Genomic DNA, 17526 nt, shown 5'->3' with positions numbered 1-17526 from the left:
TGTAATATTTAAAAACCAAGCTAACCAAAACTGTATTGAAGATATTGAGATTTAACTGAAGTATTCAAGTTTTCATTTAGGTAACTTACAACTCATGACTTACATTTTGTAGATATACTGATGCCACAATACCATTCACTGTTGTTTTGGCTAGATTAAAGACACAATCTAACAGATATGTGCCTCAATTCACTAAGCTTTATCAAACACTTTATCAAACATTTGATAATTTACCTTATGGGTAAAATCTAATTTTGAATTCATTAAGGTGTTATATATTTATCGAATGTTTTATCGATATAACGTTCAATAAATCTATAACACTTTAGTGAATTCAAAATTAGATTTTACCCTTGAGGTAAAAATAAAGGTAAAAATACCCATGAAGTGTTTGATGAAGCTTAGTGAACTGAGGCCCTAGTCTGATTTTGAATGGCTGTCTACTTCTTGTCTTTCAATACCATGACATACAGTATGTGCAAAATAAAACTAATTTTGTTTTACATTTTTCATTTTGTAAAAGTGAAACTTTTAGTATTGTTCCATGTGAGATATCAGTTAGGGCAGAATGTTTTGAATCAGGATAACACTATTTATTGTCTACCTAAATAGATTCAAAACGTAAGCTTTAAATCTAAGCCTTTCTTCTGACTCCCACTGGATGGAAGTCCTTGGGTTGAAGATCTTGGGTTGAAAGCACTCTCATTCTCTCCTAAGCTTGCCAATGAATGATATTACTGCAGTTTAAATAAAGTCTACCACTATGATTTAGTAAAAAAAAATTATTTATTGTCAACGTGGAAGTAATATTAGGGCCCGTTTCCACTAGAGCGAATCTGCATGCAGATTCGCATAGACAATTCAAGTGGATAGAACTGTTTCCACTTGTCAGGATTTCTGAGTGTTTTTCTGTGCAGAAAAAATCTGCATGGCAGAGCCATCAGAATTCGCACACCGCATACCGCTATGCGATTTGCGTACAATGCATTTAATAGGAAATTCGCATGCGGTTTTGATATGCGAATTTTCATGCGAATTTGCATACTATTTCGCATAGAAACAATGGAAAAGCACACAGGCACTGCCATGGTTAAAGTCGCATACATAGTCATCCATGCGAAATCGTATGCGAATTCTCATGAAAATTCGCATACAACTGCATGCGAAATTCGCATCTGCATGCAAATTTTTTCCGCTGCGATTTCCACCGCACAAGTGGAAACGGGCCCTTACACATCCAACAAACACTATTGCCCTCTTTAATCGAGATACTCTCCTGTCATACTTCTCACCTTTCTAGAGTGGAGTAAAAAAAGTAAAAAAAAAAACAAAAAAAAAAACTGTATTTAGTAGAGATTTTTTAAGCATAAAATTAACGAGTCAAAAGAACAAAATAGCCAACCTTTCATATATAAATGACTCCCCCCCCCCCCCCCCCCTCCAAAAAAAAAGTCCATCTATGGAACGGTTGTGCTATATACTGTGGAAACTTACTTATACTTTCTTACCTGGCTATGTACGGACTCTGTGTCATCACCAAGTCCCTGTCTGGAGGTATTTTCTGGTTTTCCTAATTCGTCAGTTGACTTGACTTCTTTTTCTAGATCCACACCAGCAGTATTTGTTATTAGACCTTGTTTAGCCACATTATCAGTCTGGGTGGAAGAGGATATGATTAATACTTTAGGATCAACTGTATTCAAAGTTTGAACTTCTTGGTTTCTCTGTCCCAACGACAAGCATTCCTGTGGATGCAATGGATGGGAATCAGATGTCATTGCCTGACCATTCTTGTCGCCTTCTTTCGGGACATGATCTTCATCTCCCTCCAAGCTATGCTCAATTTCCATGGCCTCCTCATCTTGCTCACATGATAAGTCCTGGATCGAATACCCCGAGGAGGTCTGGTGGTCCTTTTCTTGCTGAAGCATTTCCTTCTTATGATGTGAAACTATAGATTCCCCAGCCTTCTCTTTGCTGGTGAAGTGGAAGGGACCTCCCCTGCAATGATCATAAAACAAAGCTATGAGTACTACTTACCTCAGTATTAAAGGCTAGGGAAGCTATATTAGAGCATTCATAATAATACATTTTCGATATTCATAATTTTTGCATTTTGGAAAACATAAGCTTTCAGCATCAGTCTTAAAGGACAACTGTAATGAGAGGGATATTGAGGCTGCCATATTTATTTCCTTTTAAGTAATACCAGTTGCATGGCTATCTGCGGATCCTTTGCCTCGAATACTTTTAGCCATAGACCCTGAGCAAGCATGTAGCAGATCAGGGGTTTCGGACAGTGTCAGATCTTTCTTATTATTCCCCTTATAATGCATTCGGAATAAAATAATGTTTAGCATAATTTACCACCCAAAGAAAGACTAATTGGTGGCGGAAAAAACAAGGTATAGATAATTTTGTTACGATAAGTACTGAAAGTTATTGGGGACTAAAAGGGAGGAGCGCTGAAATGTGAAAATTCCTCTCGTCCATAAGGTGTAAAATACCCACGTGCTGAAATGGTTAAATTCACAATAAACTTTGTTTTGTTGATTAAAGACCCATTCTCCCGCAACTTCCCCGAGTAAACAAAGGCTTCCCCCTAAGCAGCCATTCTGCTCACGCCTACATGTAAAAAAAGGGGGGCAATGATACAGAAAGGAAATTATGTCAGGATTGGCTTCAAGATAGACACAGACAAAAAAGAAAATCAGGGATTTTCTCTTTTTTTCACTATAGAAAAATCACTAAAATAAAAAAGTGGACAGTGCAATACATACATTATGTAGAGCAAATATATAAGTTAAAAGCCAAGTAGAGTCTACAAACCTCAGGCGTCCAAATTACCGCTTAATTGCAACATTTAGAACTTTTAGCATCGCCTAGGACGGTGTCTTTTTACCTTCTTCGTTGTTCACACCCAGCTGCCTTCCTTTACATCATGGTCTGAGAACATACAGGGCTAGAAGATACTCGTTCACATGGGGCAAGGTGGCTGGGCCACCGGCATTTCTGTTCCTCTTTGTGGCAAGAGCAACTGAATAGAAATGGATCCAGCACCAGAAGAATCAGTAGAGGAAAATTGCTTTTTAAGGCAAGTATTAGGTTTTATTCTTAGGTTCGTTTTCATCCTGTTTCCTTGCAAACATCAGTAAGTCTAGTACTCTTTAGAGGCAAGAATTTCAGCATGCCTACTGCTGCCTACTCATCTACCTGGAAGAGCATGATAGTCATTTTTTCTTGTACTAAAGATAAATTCTATGAAGCAAATCACCAACGTCATGAGCCAGTATTGAAAAAAGAAAATTGAAAATCGTGCGATGCAGTTCTCAGACAAAAATAGAGACGCGTAGGAGCTTCTGTTGATAGTGTGATATTATGATTGGAAAAGTTTATCCCTCTCATTCTCACTCCAGCTGAGCCATATCACAAGCACAGCACCAGCTGGACAAGAGTTCTGAGGTAAAGTTAAAAAATAAATAAATAAGGCTGCACATTGCACCTACATAGTACTTAAAGCTAGACTCCACTTACAGTGGTTTTCAAAAGTATTCGGCCCCCTTGAAGTTTTCCACATTTTGTCATATTACTGCCACAAACATGAATCAATTTTATTGGAATTCCACGTGAAAGACCAATACAAAGTGGTGTACACGTGAGAAGTGGAACGAAAATCATACACGATTCCAAACATTTTTTTACAAATAAATAACTGCAAAGTAGGGTGTGCGTAATTATTCAGCCCCCTTTGGTCTGAGTGCAGTCAGTTGCCAATAGACATTGCCTGATGAGTGCTAATGACTAAATATAGAGTGCACCTGTATGTAATCTAATGTCAGTACAAATACAGCTATTCTGTGACGGCCTCAGAGGTTGTCTAAGAGAATATTGAGAGCAACAATACCATGAAGTCCTAACACCACACCAGACAGGTCAGGGATAAAATTATTGAGAAATTTAAAGCAGACTTAGGCTACAAAAAGATTTCCAAAGCCTTGAACATCCCACGGAGCACTGTTCAAGCAATTATTCAGAAATGGAAGGATCATGGCACAACTGTAAACCTACCAAGACAAGGCCGTCCACCTAAACTCACAGGCCGAACAAGGAGAGTGCTAATCAGAAATACAGTCAAGAGGCCCATGGTGACTCTGGACGAGTTGCAGAGATCTACAGCTCAGGTGGGGGAAACTGTCCATAGGACAACTATTAGTTGTGCACTGCACAAAGTTGGCCTTTATGGAAGAGTGGCAAGAAGAAAGCCATTGTCAACAGAAAAGCATAAGAAGTCCCATTTGCAGTTTGCCACAAGCCATGTGGGGGACAAACATATGGAAGGAGGTGCTCTGGTCAGATGAGACCAAAATGGAACTTTTTGGCCAAAATGCAAAACGCTGTGTATCGGAAAACTAACACTGCACATCACTCTGAACACACCATCCCTACTGTCAAATATGGTGGTGGCAGCATCATGGTTCTGGTGGTGTTTCTCTTCAGCAGGGACAGGGAAGCTGATCAGAGTTGATGGGAAGATGGATGGAGCCAAATACAGGGCAATCTTGGAAGAAAACCTCTTGGAGTCTGCAAAAGACTTGAGACTGGGGCAGAGGTTCACCTTCGAGCAGGACAACGACCCTAAACATAAAGCCAGGGCAACAATGGAATGGCTTAAAACAAAACATATTCATGTGTTAGAATGGCCCAGTCAAAGTACAGATCTAAATCCAATCGAGAATCTGTGGCAAGATCTGAAAACTGCTGTTCACAAACGCTGTCCATATAATCTGACTTAGCTGGAGCTGTTTTGCAAAGAAGAATAGGCAAGGATTTCAGTCTCTAGATGTGCAAAGCTGGTAGAGACATACCCTAAAAGACTAGCAGCTGTAATTGCAGCAAAAAGGTGGTTCTAAAAAGTATCAGGTGGCTGAATAATTACGCACACCCCACTTTGCACATTTTTTATTTTTATTTTTTTAAATGTTTGGAATCCTGTATGATTTTCGTTCCACTTCTCACATTTACACCACTTTGTATTGGTCTTTCACATGGAATTCTAATAAAACTGATTCATGTTTGTGGCAGTAATATGACAAAATGTAGAAAACTTCAAGGAGGGTAAATACTTTTGCAAACCACAGTAACTCCATACTGAAAAATGCAGCAATTTCACCTTGGCTCCTCTGAGTTTTCTGACACAGGAATTAAACATCTTTCACTTTCCCCATTTTCTAACACTCAATAGGGACAAGACTGAAATGGCAATCTTCCCACTAAGTAGTAAATTATCCTCAGGGCTGTGGAGTCGGTACAAAAAATGTTCCGACTCCTCAGTTTCTGAAACCAACTCCGACTCCGGGTACCCAGAATTGCTCAGACTCCGACTCAGACTCCTTAGTCTAATACTTAACAGGGCTGTGGATTTTGTACAAAAATCATGCGACTCCGACTCCCGACTCCTCAGTTTCTGAAACCACGACTCCGACTCCGGGTGCCCAAAATTGCCCCGACTCCGACTCCACAGCCCTGATTATCCTGAGGGGTCCTCCTGATATATCTGGAGGTGGTTTTACAGACATGCTCTCTTTTGCTATTTGGGGTTCATTATAAAAGACTGTCCCTGGTCTGTTTTTATTTTTCTTGATTATCTTTAATAAATAGGCCTTTGGGTCTCTTCGAAAGTACACTGAACTACTCAGGTCTCAGAGTGCTTCCAAAGACGAGTGGCTCTGTACTGCAGATTCACTATACTATTGCTCAAATATACCAGGACATCTTTGCCTGCAACCTCTTACTCAAATGCCCTTAGTGTTCACACTAGACCGCAGTCATGCCATAGACAGTAGCAGCGGATGTGATGTATGATCCGCCTGGTTTGCCCACATCGGTGTTTCAAAAAGTTGTGCACCAGAATGACAATAATTGCGTTCCATCACCGCAACAGTCACGGATAAAATGGATATGTTTTTTTCATCGACCAAAAGGTTTATTGAGTATAAAAGAAAGGGTAGTACAGAGTGTACATATTAAATATGTAGAGAATGCAATATATAATGATACATTGCCAGAAATGTAGTACAGAACCGTAAAAGACAGAGTACAATAGACATCATACAGCTCATCTTAAAGCATAGCTAATAAGTAACATATCCACGAGGGTTTATCTATGAGTTCCATGGCATTGTTAAAACACTGGAGAAGAGTTGTAGAGGTAGAAAGGACAAAGCATACATCAGTTGGAGAGAGGAGAGGCCCAATGAGGGGGGGAGGGGGGGGGGGGGGGGAGTATTGGATAAGGGAGGGTGGAGATCATATGTAAAGGAGGAGGAGAAGAGAGACAGGCCAGTTAACAGCTTATAAATAACTGTAGAGCAACTTAAATAATTTTGTCCAGCCACCTGTCCCATATTTTATTAAATTTAGTCGGGCATCCCCTGTGCTGGTATACCAGTCTCTTAAGAGGAAGCGAGTTTTTAACTTTAGTTTTCCATTCCCCAAAAGTGGGGCAGATAGGGGACAACCATCTAAAGGCAATGCATAGTTTAAGCGCAAACAGAGTTTCAAGTAAAAAGTACTTGTCAAATGTATTCATATCTTCGTCATATATGTTTAAGATACAACATTTAACGTCTAGGGTGGCTGAGATCCCATGGTATCATGAATAAAGTCTACCACTTGCTTCCACAGGATGGCGATTGGAGGACAGAGCCATATCAAATGTAGAAAGGTGGGATTTGGTAGAGAGCATTTAGGGCAGGTATTAGAGGTGTTGGTGGAGTACTTGGAGATCTGTTTGGGGATAAGGTAGCTTTGGTGAATTATATATAATTGGGTCAGGCGGTCTTTGATGCAAGGGGATACTAGGCGGGTGGCAAGCAAACAATCTTCCCATTCCTCGTCCTCTATCTGTATATCACATTGCAGCCATTTGTCCCTGGATTTCTCCATAACTGCCGCAGCAGTGTGTTCATTTAGTGCATTGTATAGAATGCCAATGTGATGAGGCATTGGGCCTTCCTTGAGAAATTCCATGAGAGTTGAATTCTCAAGTTGTGGGAGACCATTGGGGAATTGCGAGTGTAGTGCGTGTTGTAGTTGTAAGTGCATGAACTGAAAATGTGGGGATAGTGAGTAACAAGCTTGTAGGTCAGCGTATGTGCGTAAAGTTGAGTTTGTAATTATCTGACCCATGTAATGTATGCCGGCTTCAGCCCAGCAAAAGGTGTGGCTAAGTTTAAGAAGCTCAGGGAGGTTGGGATTTTGCCATAGTGGTGTGTAGTATTCCCATATAGAGATGGACATCAGTCTGTTGGCCATTCGCCATATTTTAGAAGCCTGTACTAAAATGGTATTAGTTTGGGAGTGGGTGGTAAGAGTGTTTTTAAGGAGTGCGAATGGGAGGTTCATATTGCACTCAGTAGCGGAGAATCCCAATAGGTCTGGGGGTTGCAGGGAATTTGTTATAAACCAGTGCGCTAGATGTTCTAGTTGGGAAGCAATATAGTATAGAAGGGGGGACGGCAGGGCTACCCCGCCCAATGATGTGGGACACTGTAGTATTGCATGTCTAAGTTTGGCCCTAGATCTGTTCCACACTATCGATAATATTAGGGATCTAATTTTGTTAAAAAACCGTATTGGAATATGTACAGGTGAGTTATGGAGAATATAGAGAATTTTGGGCATAAGGACCGGACCATTTTGATTAGGTTTATCCGACCCATAACTGAAAGGGGCAATTTTGTCCAGGAGGTCAGTTTATTTTGGGTAAGAGAAATTAGATGCGCTACATTGTCCTCGTAATAACAGGACGGGGAGGCCCGGACCGTCACCCCCAAATATTTAAATGAAGTAACTACCTGAAGAGGGCATGGTAGTGAGGAGGCCGAGATTCTCAAATCATTCAGAGGGAGGATTACGGATTTACTCCAATTGATTGACAGGCCTGAGTATTCGCCCATTTCTGTAATGAACTCAAAGGCTGTGGTGAGGGATGCCTGGGGATCTGCAAGGTATAGGATCGTGTCATCGGCATATTGGCTGATTTTTTTCCTCAATGGTGCCGATTTTTAAGCCAGTAATCCGTGGGTCTGCGCGGATTTTACAGGCGAGAGGTTCAGCTGAGAGTGCGTATAACAGGGGGGGAGGGGACAGCCCTGCCTGGTGCCTCTACCTATTGGGAAGGGGTCTGAGATGTTAGAGTTAGTACATATTTGGGCCTTAGGGTCATTATATAGAATTTGCACCCATCTGATAAAATTTTCACCGAACCCAAACCTGGAAAGTGTTGCAAGTAGAAAAGGCCATTCCACAGCATCAAATGCTTTGGCAGCATCGAGGGAAATAATAACTCTACTACCACTGTTGTAGTGGTTAGCTTGCAAGTTAGCAAACAACCTTCTGATGTTAAGTGAGGTTTTCTTGCCGGGCATAAAGCCTGTTTGGTCGTTATGTATGAGAGATAGTATGACTTTGCTTAGTCGTAGAGCCAAGATTTTAGCTAAAATCTTAACATCTGTTGGGAGTAAAGAGATCGGACGGTAAGAATCACATAGGGCTCGATTCACAAAGCGGTGCAAAGTGTTAGCACCATGGTGAAAAGGCCCTTATCACGCCTAAAGTCACTTTAGGCATGATAAGAAGAAACTCGCGCGAAGTTGCCGCGCGTACGCGCGTAAGTGTGCGCGCAACACCCGACGCTTCGCGCGAAGCTCCCATTAAGCCCTATGGGACTTTGCGCGCGCTCTTACGCGCGTACGCGCGAACGCGCTTACGCGCGGTAACTTCGCGCGAAGAGCAGGAAAAATCGGTGATAACTCAGTGGTGAAAAGGTCATCACGCCTAAAGTCTTTTAGGCGTGATAACAGGGTTATCACCGCTTTGTGAATCGAGGCCCTAGTGTTAAATCTTTTCCAGGTTTGGGTATCAGAACTATGAGAGCAGTGCGCATGGATTCGGGGAGGGAGCCCTGCTCGAATGCAAATTGAAGGGTTTGGAGCAGAGGGGATGAGATAATCTCTGAGAATCTTTTAAGGACTTCACCGGGAATACCATCAAGTCCAGGGGCTTTTTTATTGGGCAGCGAGTGAATGGCTGATTCAAGTTCATCCAAGCTGATAGGGGCATCTAGTAGCTCGGCCTGTTCTGGGGAAAGGCGGGGAAGGGAGATCTCGGACAGGAAAAACTCGGCCTCCTCACGAGAGAAAGTGGATTTGGCTGTGTATAAGTCCTGGAAGTATGAGGCAAATCTTTTATTAATGAGAACTGGGCCTGTAATTAAAGTAGAATTCGTGTCTTTGATACTGCTAATGACACTTGTAGAGTTCCTACCTTTGGCCATTCTGGCCAATAGTGTGCCTGTCTTTTCGCCCTGTTCGTAAAAGGTTTGTTTGTAAAAAAAAGGCTTTGGCCTGGGCCTTTTCTTTTAGTGAATGGGTGAGTTGGGATTGCGCCCCCTTCCAGGCACTCTCATTCGCACCAGAGGGGTCCGACAGGTGTGTTTGTTCTAGTATCGGAATTTGTGACTGGAGGTCGTGTATAGATTTGTTGGTCTCTCTTTTATGGTGTGATACGGCACTAATGAGGAGACCACGTAAGTATGGTTTAAAGGAGTTCCAGACAAGTGCCCTGTCTTTTTCATCTTTGTGAGTCTGAAAAAAGAATGTCAGCTTGTCCACTAGCCAGTCCTCTGATGCAAACAAGGAGAGCCAGAAGGGGTTAAACTTCCAGATAAGTTGTGTAGGGGTGTCATCCCAAAGGATTGTCATACTAATTGGAAAGTGATCAGAGACAATGCGAGGAAAGAATTCAACGGACAGGATCACAGGCATCAAGTTTCTAGAAACAAAGAAGTGGTCCAATCTGGACAGGGTGTTATGCGTGGCGGAGAAGCATGAAAATTGTTGAGACACCGGGTGGACACTGCGCCAAGCATCAACGAGAGACATCTCGTTCATAAGGTGTGCAAAGGCTGTTATTTTATTTGTTCCAGCAGGAAATCTGTCTATGGCCGGATTACAGACCATATTGAAATCGCCCATCCAAATATTAGGACATAGGGGCAGTGCGGATATGAAGCGTAGGCCTTCTTTAAGGAGTAGCGAGGAATATGGAGGTGGAATATAAAAGGCCAGCAAGGATATGAGTTTGTTGTATAATAGTCCGTGTAAAAAAACATACCTGCCATATTGGTCAATCTTAACGGAGTAAGGGGAGAAGGGGATGGATTTCCTAATAAGCACAGAGATCCCTCTGGAATATTGCGAGAACTCTGAGTGATATGCCTTGCCCACCCAGTGCCTCTCCATGGTCTTAGACTTGCTGCCTGTGATGTGTGTCTCAATCAGGGTTAGGATGTCAGGTTTCTTCTTATTTATATAAGTTAGGGCCGTAGAGCGTTTAATGGAGTCATTTAAGCCTCTCACATTCCAACAGATGATATTCAAGCCATTAGTGTTTTGTGCCATCTAGTGGGCTATGTGGATAACTAGTATTTATGAGTGGGAGAAAGGGAAATAGCGGATAATTGTCCTCATGGATGTATGATGAACCTATGTCGTGTGTAGTGAAGAGTAAACCTGTAGGGTCAATGAATAACCTGAAAAGCAACATACTTAAAGAAAACAAACCCAAATAAACACCCTGCTTCACTGTAACCGCTAAGTGAAGCCTAAACCCAACTTCAAAACGTGCAGGGACAAGTGAGCAGACTGGGGCTAAATAGCTCTTCCAGACCACTCAGTTATATGAACCGGCACGTAAACAAGTCACTACACAAGTGTAGGCAAAAAAGGGTGTGGTGGTGGTAGGACCGCACGGAGCAGGTCCGTCCAGCAGGGATCAGAGTGTCAGCAAGCAAACATAGCTACATACATCTTAAACCGAGGTGGTAATAGCTGTAGTACGCTTGGTATTAACTGCATAACATCACAATATAAAACTAGGTGGTATTAACACAGCGGCCCAGTAATAACAGTAATCCTGGAGGTGTTCCCGGTGATAGTGACCGAGCACAGGGGGTAGAGGGGGGAAACGGAAATTTTCCACCCATAATCTGTGTTATAACCTGCAAAATAAGTAGGGTTAAGAACTGCAGACATATTTTAAAGGAACCAGGCAGGAGCTTAGCACCAAAAGTAATGTTCCAGGGCTTGCAAGCACATGTCTGGGCAAAATAGGAGTCTAGTTCCCGATTCAGGGGGGACTTGTTAAGGTAGAGCAGAGTTTCCAACGGGGAGCAGTACAATGGTGCTTGTGAACAAGTAGAATAGTCCCGAAAAAAGAAAAATTGGGGGGTAATAAAGTACAGTACCTTAGCGATTCGGAGAGGATCGATTGGGGCTTTTTTTGGTGTGCTTGTCGATCCAGGTGTACACGTCGTCAGGGTCTGTAAAAAAATGAGATTTACCATCTGCTAGAATTTTCAGTCGGGCAGGGTAGAGCATTGCATAGCTGAGTTGGCGATCACGCAATTTTCGTTTGACTGCAGCAAATTTAGCTCTTTGCTTCTGTACTTCAGTGGTGAAGTCGGGGTAGAAAGAAATTGTAGTGTTCTCGAAGGAGATGGCGCCCTTCTCCCGTGCAGCACGCAGGACCGCGTCACGGTCCCTGTAATTTAGGAGTTTGAAGGTAAAAGTGCGTGGGGGCTGCCCAGGAGCGGGGAAATTCGGGGAGATTCTATGGGCACGCTCCACCACGAAAACATGAGAGAAAGTACCTTCGCCGAAGAGGGATTTCAGCAGGGCCTCTGTGAACTGCTCTGGGGCGTTGCCCTCGGCCCTCTCTGGGAGGCCTACTATTCTCACATTGGAGCGTCTTTGACGGTTCTCCTGATCTTCCTGACGGTCCATCGTGGATTTAATGTTCTTTTGGGACTGGCTCATCTCCTTTTGTAGCGGGCGTACCGAGTCCTCGAGGTCGCTTATGCGCTTCTCGGATTCACACACGCGGTCTTTCAGGGCGCCCAGGTCCTGTCTCAGGAAGGTGACATCTGTTCGGACTGAGCCCAGCGTGGTGGTGATGACTGCTAGGGTGGCTTGGCAGTCTGCGATGGCTGACAGGACCTGCGTTAGAGTAGGTGTAGGCTGCTCAGACTCCGTGGGATCCGGATTTCCGTCCTCAGAGGCCGGGGATAGTGGGGCCTCAGCGCCATCTTGGTTCCCGCGGCGGAATTTTCCCAGCTTAGCAGCGGCAGTGGAGATGCGGGGAGTCGTCATACCTAGTATCGCGGATCAGGTGCGTACTCAGCAGCTTGGTGGGAGCTCTGAAAGGAGTTAGGATTCGGTCAGGATAGCTGTAAAAGGGCCTGCTGGACGGGAGCTCACTCTGCACACGTCCTCACGCCATGAGCTTGCGGCCACGCCCCCAAAAATGGATATGTTTAAATGGATCTTATAGTTAATCTAAGTTCTGTCAAATTGTCAGTTGCAGTAAATGGTTCAATTTGGAGGCATTTCCTATCCTTATAGAAAGTAAAGAAGGTTAACGTTATGCTCAACCCCCAAATTATTGCTTTGCTTATTTACAAAATTCAAAGATACTAACACTGGTTAAACAGTGATAAAAGAAAAAACAAAGACAGAATAATGTAAAAATAAATTTATTTAGATGAGTTTTGCATGGTTTGCATGCCATAATGATGACTATAACCATCGTTTAAAGGCATTGCTTTGATTTCTATCCACTGTTAAAAAAAAAAAAATATATAAGTCAAAAGTCCACAGATTACCATAATTTCATGAGTAATGACCTAGTCTTGCCATCCAAAGGATCTTTTAATGTACCTGCAATCTCCAAAGAAGGGCCAGCTTCATCTTGCCAACTATTCTGATCTGCGTTTCCAAAGGGATATTTAAAGCCTAAACAGGACTGCACTCTTCAAAATATTCATATTTTGAATGTTTGCAGTCTGAAATTAAGGCAAGTGAAATTTTTCCAGCTGCGTTAACTCTATGCAACCTATAACAGCCAACAAATAAAACATACAGAAAATTGTACACAGCCTTACTCACTCTCTGACAGGTACATCTGTATTGCCGATGCTGGTCCTCAGACCACCAATCCACTCCAATGTATACAAAAACAAGATGAAGACTGCACTCTTGCTAAGTGATGGCATATTACACGCAACTAATTTCAGGTGCTATCCCTTATTCAGGTGCACCGGAAGAAGGGGTAAGCACCCGAAACTAGCTGCGTGTAATAGGTCACTGATTTTAATAAAAAAAATGGTTTGCAAGTGTGCTGGCGTCTTCTCGATTTTAGATAAAAGATAATGGCAACAGATGTGAAAAACATCCGGCTTTGAGAATGCCACATGCAAATAACACTGAGGGCCTAGAGGGACAACACATAGGCTAAAAGTGCATACACCCCCACAATTACTGCTCACAGGGCAAGTGCTATACAGCCTACATGCTAGGAATGTGTTCTTTTGCCATGAAGTGAGTTGGACAGACAGCAGACACAGAACATTTATATTGTGCTTTTCTCCTAGCGGACTCTCAGTACCAGAGCTGCAGTCCCTAGGGCACACTCTGTAGGCAGTAGCAGTATTGCGGAGTCTCCTTAATGAATAGGTACTGGCTTACTGAACAGAAAGACGAGATTCGAACCCTGGTCTCCCTGATGCATTCCCTTAAGATCAGGGCGACTGATAATCCTCTAGTATATGTAAAAGGCTCAAGGTGACCTGGAGGGAATGAGCCTCTTCCTCAAAATCAACCCCAGGAGAAGGAAACCGCTCCACCTTTGCTCTAGTTTATATTGCGCTAGTTTTGAGAGAAACCAAATACTGTATACAATAGCCCTTACCTAACAGGTGTAGTAGGCAGATTCTGGCCTCTGTTCTCTTCTTCACGGCGGACCTCAGAGACTCGTACAAACACAGACGGGGAATTCTCAGTCCTGTGAAAAATATACACATCCATTAATATGAAAAAGTCAAAGTGGTATCAAGTTAAATGTAATGTTAACATGACATCTCAAAAGCGGTTTTCATCTGCTACACATTTCTCTTATTTTCACCTAAAAGGTCAGATTATCATGTTCTTGTAACCGTTACCCAGCTGCAGTTAGTTGACTCTCGTCCTTCCTTATAATTTAGTAACTGCCTTTTTAATTTTTATTAAATTTTATTATAATTACTTTACCTCCAAGCAGAATTTACCAAAGTTAACCTAGAGAAAGATTCAGTGTAATTTAATTGTTTTGTTTTTCCTTCCAGATGTGTACACATTCCAGCCTGCTGTGGGACTGAAGGAATCCACAAGGACAGTTTATTATATTCAAATATTTAAAAATACATTACATTTGTTTGCAAACAACTCATCCACCCTGTACAAGCAATTGTGAAAAATGGTAAAATTGATAATACATTTAAAACCCAAGTCTTACATTTCTCCCGGGGTACAGTGTACTATAAACTACTTTTTTCTTATGTCACCATCACTTACAGCAGGTAGTAAAAACCTTACAGGTTTTGGACCAATCCATCTCCTGGGATATTCTCAGCATTTCCTTTATTCTTTACAAATGCACTCCCAATTTTTCCCGCATTTAGCCCTCTTATCCACCCACACTACCAGCCTTTATCCGTTCCAACCAACCCACCAGCACCCAACCCCATCCAGCATTTAAACCCTCCTTTTTGCTCACCCCACCAGGAGCCAGCGTTTAGCCCTTCCTCATACCCACCCCATCAACACCCAGCATTAATCCCTCCCTCATATCCACCCCACCAGTACCCAGCGTTTATTCCTCCCTCATACCTACCCCACCAGTACCCAGCGTTTATCCCTCCCTCATACCTACCCCACCAGTATCAAGTGTTTATTACTCCCTCCCACCTACTTCACCAGCTCCCAGCATTTATCCTTCCATCTTACCCACCCCAACAGCACCCAGTGTTTATTCCTCCCTCTTATCCACTCCACCAGCACCTAGCGTTCATTCACCCTCCCAACCTACCCCACCAGCACCCAGCGCTTATCCCTCCTTCTCTTTTTAACCCATAGAATATTTACTGTGTAGAAAAGGTCACAATATACAAGTACAACAGTTCAATTCAGCAATCAGAATTATTTTACAATACATTCGACAAATTTATACTCAATGATTAGATGGCACAAATAGAGAACTGTTAGGCTCCAAATATAACGTAATAATACAGTTGAACACATGCAGTGTAATCGCTTATCCCTCCCTCTTACCCACCCCAACAGCATCCAGCATTTACCCCTCCCTCTTACGCACTCCACTAGCACCCAGCATTTAGTCCTCCCTTTTACCCACACCAACACCTAGCGGGAGGGGTCAACCTGCACTAATATTTGAGGTAACATTTGCAGTATTTCCTATATGTGGAGTAATATACCGTATGTGCATTTGACATGTGGCGTAATGGTTTCTGCATTTCACATGTGGCGTAATGGTTTCTGCATTTCAAACGTGGCAGGTTTGTTTTATTAATTATGTCTTGCTAGTAACGAGTTGGGACCCCTTTGTGCTTTCATTTTGCCTTTATTCTTCATGGCATTCTTCAGATTTTGTTCAATATTGACATGATGGCATCACACAGTCTCTGGAGATTTATCGTCTGCACATCTGTGATGTGAGACCACCACATCATGGGGGAAACGCTGCTTTGTGATGTTTTATTGCGGGAGAAATGCTGCCTAATTTTAGGTGTGTTGTCTAATTACCTTTAGGCTTACTTTGCCTAACTGTTTTGGGAAAAAACTCAGGGTCCTATAGAGTTAACTTAAATTATAGTTTTTCGGCACCCACGACATTGACACGCCCATTTTTCACCATGCTTCACACTCTACCTTTGTCCTTGGTGCCCCGGATCTTTTAGGATCCTAGCTTTCCATTTTTCCTCAAACTCCTTTCTTGCTCTGTAATAAACATGGTCTGCCCATCACTGTGTCTACTGTGGTCTGTTGAATGTGGAGAGTCATGTATTGTGAGCTTTGTGCTGTACCCTTGCACCTTCTGATACTGCGTTTTTAGAAGGATTTTTAACTGCTAGTTGGATGATACTTTTGTAGCAGGGCACTTCATTAACTCTTACTATTGAACGTATCTACTAAAGCTGTTTGCACCTCAAACTTTGTAGTATTTTATTCAGATTCTTCTCTTTATTTCCCAGCTGGATTTCAGTGCCCATAAGTCTTTCCTTTGGTGATAACTGTAAGCAAAACAATGCCTTTAGTTTTTTCTTTTTAATATGTATTCCAGACAAACGGTTCTCAAATGTAACTATTTTGTATGGTTCTTAATGACATCGGGTAGCCAAGACCTCTCTCGGCTCTGCATAATCAATGCAGAGTGAAACATCTCAACAGGAAGGAAATGCACACATCAAGGTAAACAACCATAACAGATTAATATGTATCTTCAGTCACAGAAACCTAATAGCTTATTAATTATTGCTATAGGTTTTCATTTAATCCTCTGTATCCATATATTCTTTGTTGACATAATTCCTGTATGTTCTCTGAATAGACAATTTCAGAAGGATATCCTCTAGCTTCACGTCTGAGTGCTCTCATCTCCTGTGACATAATTTACACCATTACTTTCCGAACAAGCTTCCTGCTTATTCCCAAGTCTGACTGCTTCATCCAAGCCAGAAACTTGAGCTCTGCTAAAAATCACATAGCACTGAACTCTACTAATTACGATATTTGTAATGTGTTTGTACCTTCCAATACACTATTTACTCAGCAGTAGGGGAGAAGGCGTAGAAAAATGTTACAAAATTGTCCATACACTTTATTAACCACTTAAGTACCAGCGGTCTCTGCCCCCTTAAGGACCAGAGACCGCTGGTACCAGCAACGGCGGAAACCCGATGAATCGCTGCACTTACTGCTGCAATCGCAGTACACGCCGCAAGTCGGGAACCTGGGCCACCCAATCTGCCGTCTCTTTGACAGCAGAGTTTCTGAGAGCCGGTCAGGAGCCGCTTACTTTGGCTCCTGACTATCTTTCAATGTAAGACAATGGGAGAGGCTTACATTGAAAGACAGGGCCGACAATGGGAGAGGCTTACATTGAAAGACAAGGCCAGGAGCCAATGAAATCGCCTTCTGACCGTCTCACAAGGCTCTGCAGTCTTTGAGACAGGCAGAGCCAGTGAGATGCGGTGAGAGCCGTCGGGTTTGAGCAGCGCGATCGGCGAGGAGCGACGGAAATGGTGGAAGCGCGCAGCGGGGGCTAATTGAAATCTACGCCCTGCCAGCCAGGAGCCCACCAAAACTGGGCGTAGATTTCAATTAGCTCGGTCCGAAAGTAGTTAAGCCTCGTACATCAAGGCATTTCTGTCTCCCAGCAGGGATCGGTACACAATCCCTTGTGTAACAGTACCAACGCTGTACAGATACATCACTAGCTTTCAAGCTATCAATGCATCGGGATGGGAGAACAATGCGATTGGTCAGTGTTCGGGCGTCACGAATCGCAAAAGATCCTGCATGCCGCTGTACATGCTGGTGTCTTTCAAGATTCTAGGCAGAATATTTATGG

The 17526-nt window shown here is 42.8% G+C and overlaps 1 protein-coding gene across 6 annotated transcripts in view; it reads right to left on the bottom strand.

The window, feature by feature from the left end:
* The window catches only part of TP53BP1 (tumor protein p53 binding protein 1), a 153937-nt gene that overhangs the window by 22773 nt on the left and 113638 nt on the right, over positions 1 to 17526 (bottom strand). For all 6 annotated transcript variants that reach the window (XM_068275292.1, XM_068275291.1, XM_068275290.1 and 3 more), the window contains 2 exons: positions 13810 to 13902; positions 1509 to 2001 (listed from right to left, as the gene is read on the bottom strand). In XM_068275292.1, coding sequence (XP_068131393.1) covers positions 1509 to 2001; positions 13810 to 13902 — 586 coding nt within the window. The remainder of the gene's footprint in view (positions 1 to 1508; positions 2002 to 13809; positions 13903 to 17526) is intronic.

This window comes from Hyperolius riggenbachi, chromosome 3 (assembly GCF_040937935.1).
Source record: "Hyperolius riggenbachi isolate aHypRig1 chromosome 3, aHypRig1.pri, whole genome shotgun sequence".
In the NCBI taxonomy this organism is placed as follows: domain Eukaryota; kingdom Metazoa; phylum Chordata; class Amphibia; order Anura; family Hyperoliidae; genus Hyperolius; species Hyperolius riggenbachi.
The sequence above is the reverse complement of the archived record's forward strand: the minus strand, read 5'-3'. Positions and strand labels throughout refer to the sequence as shown.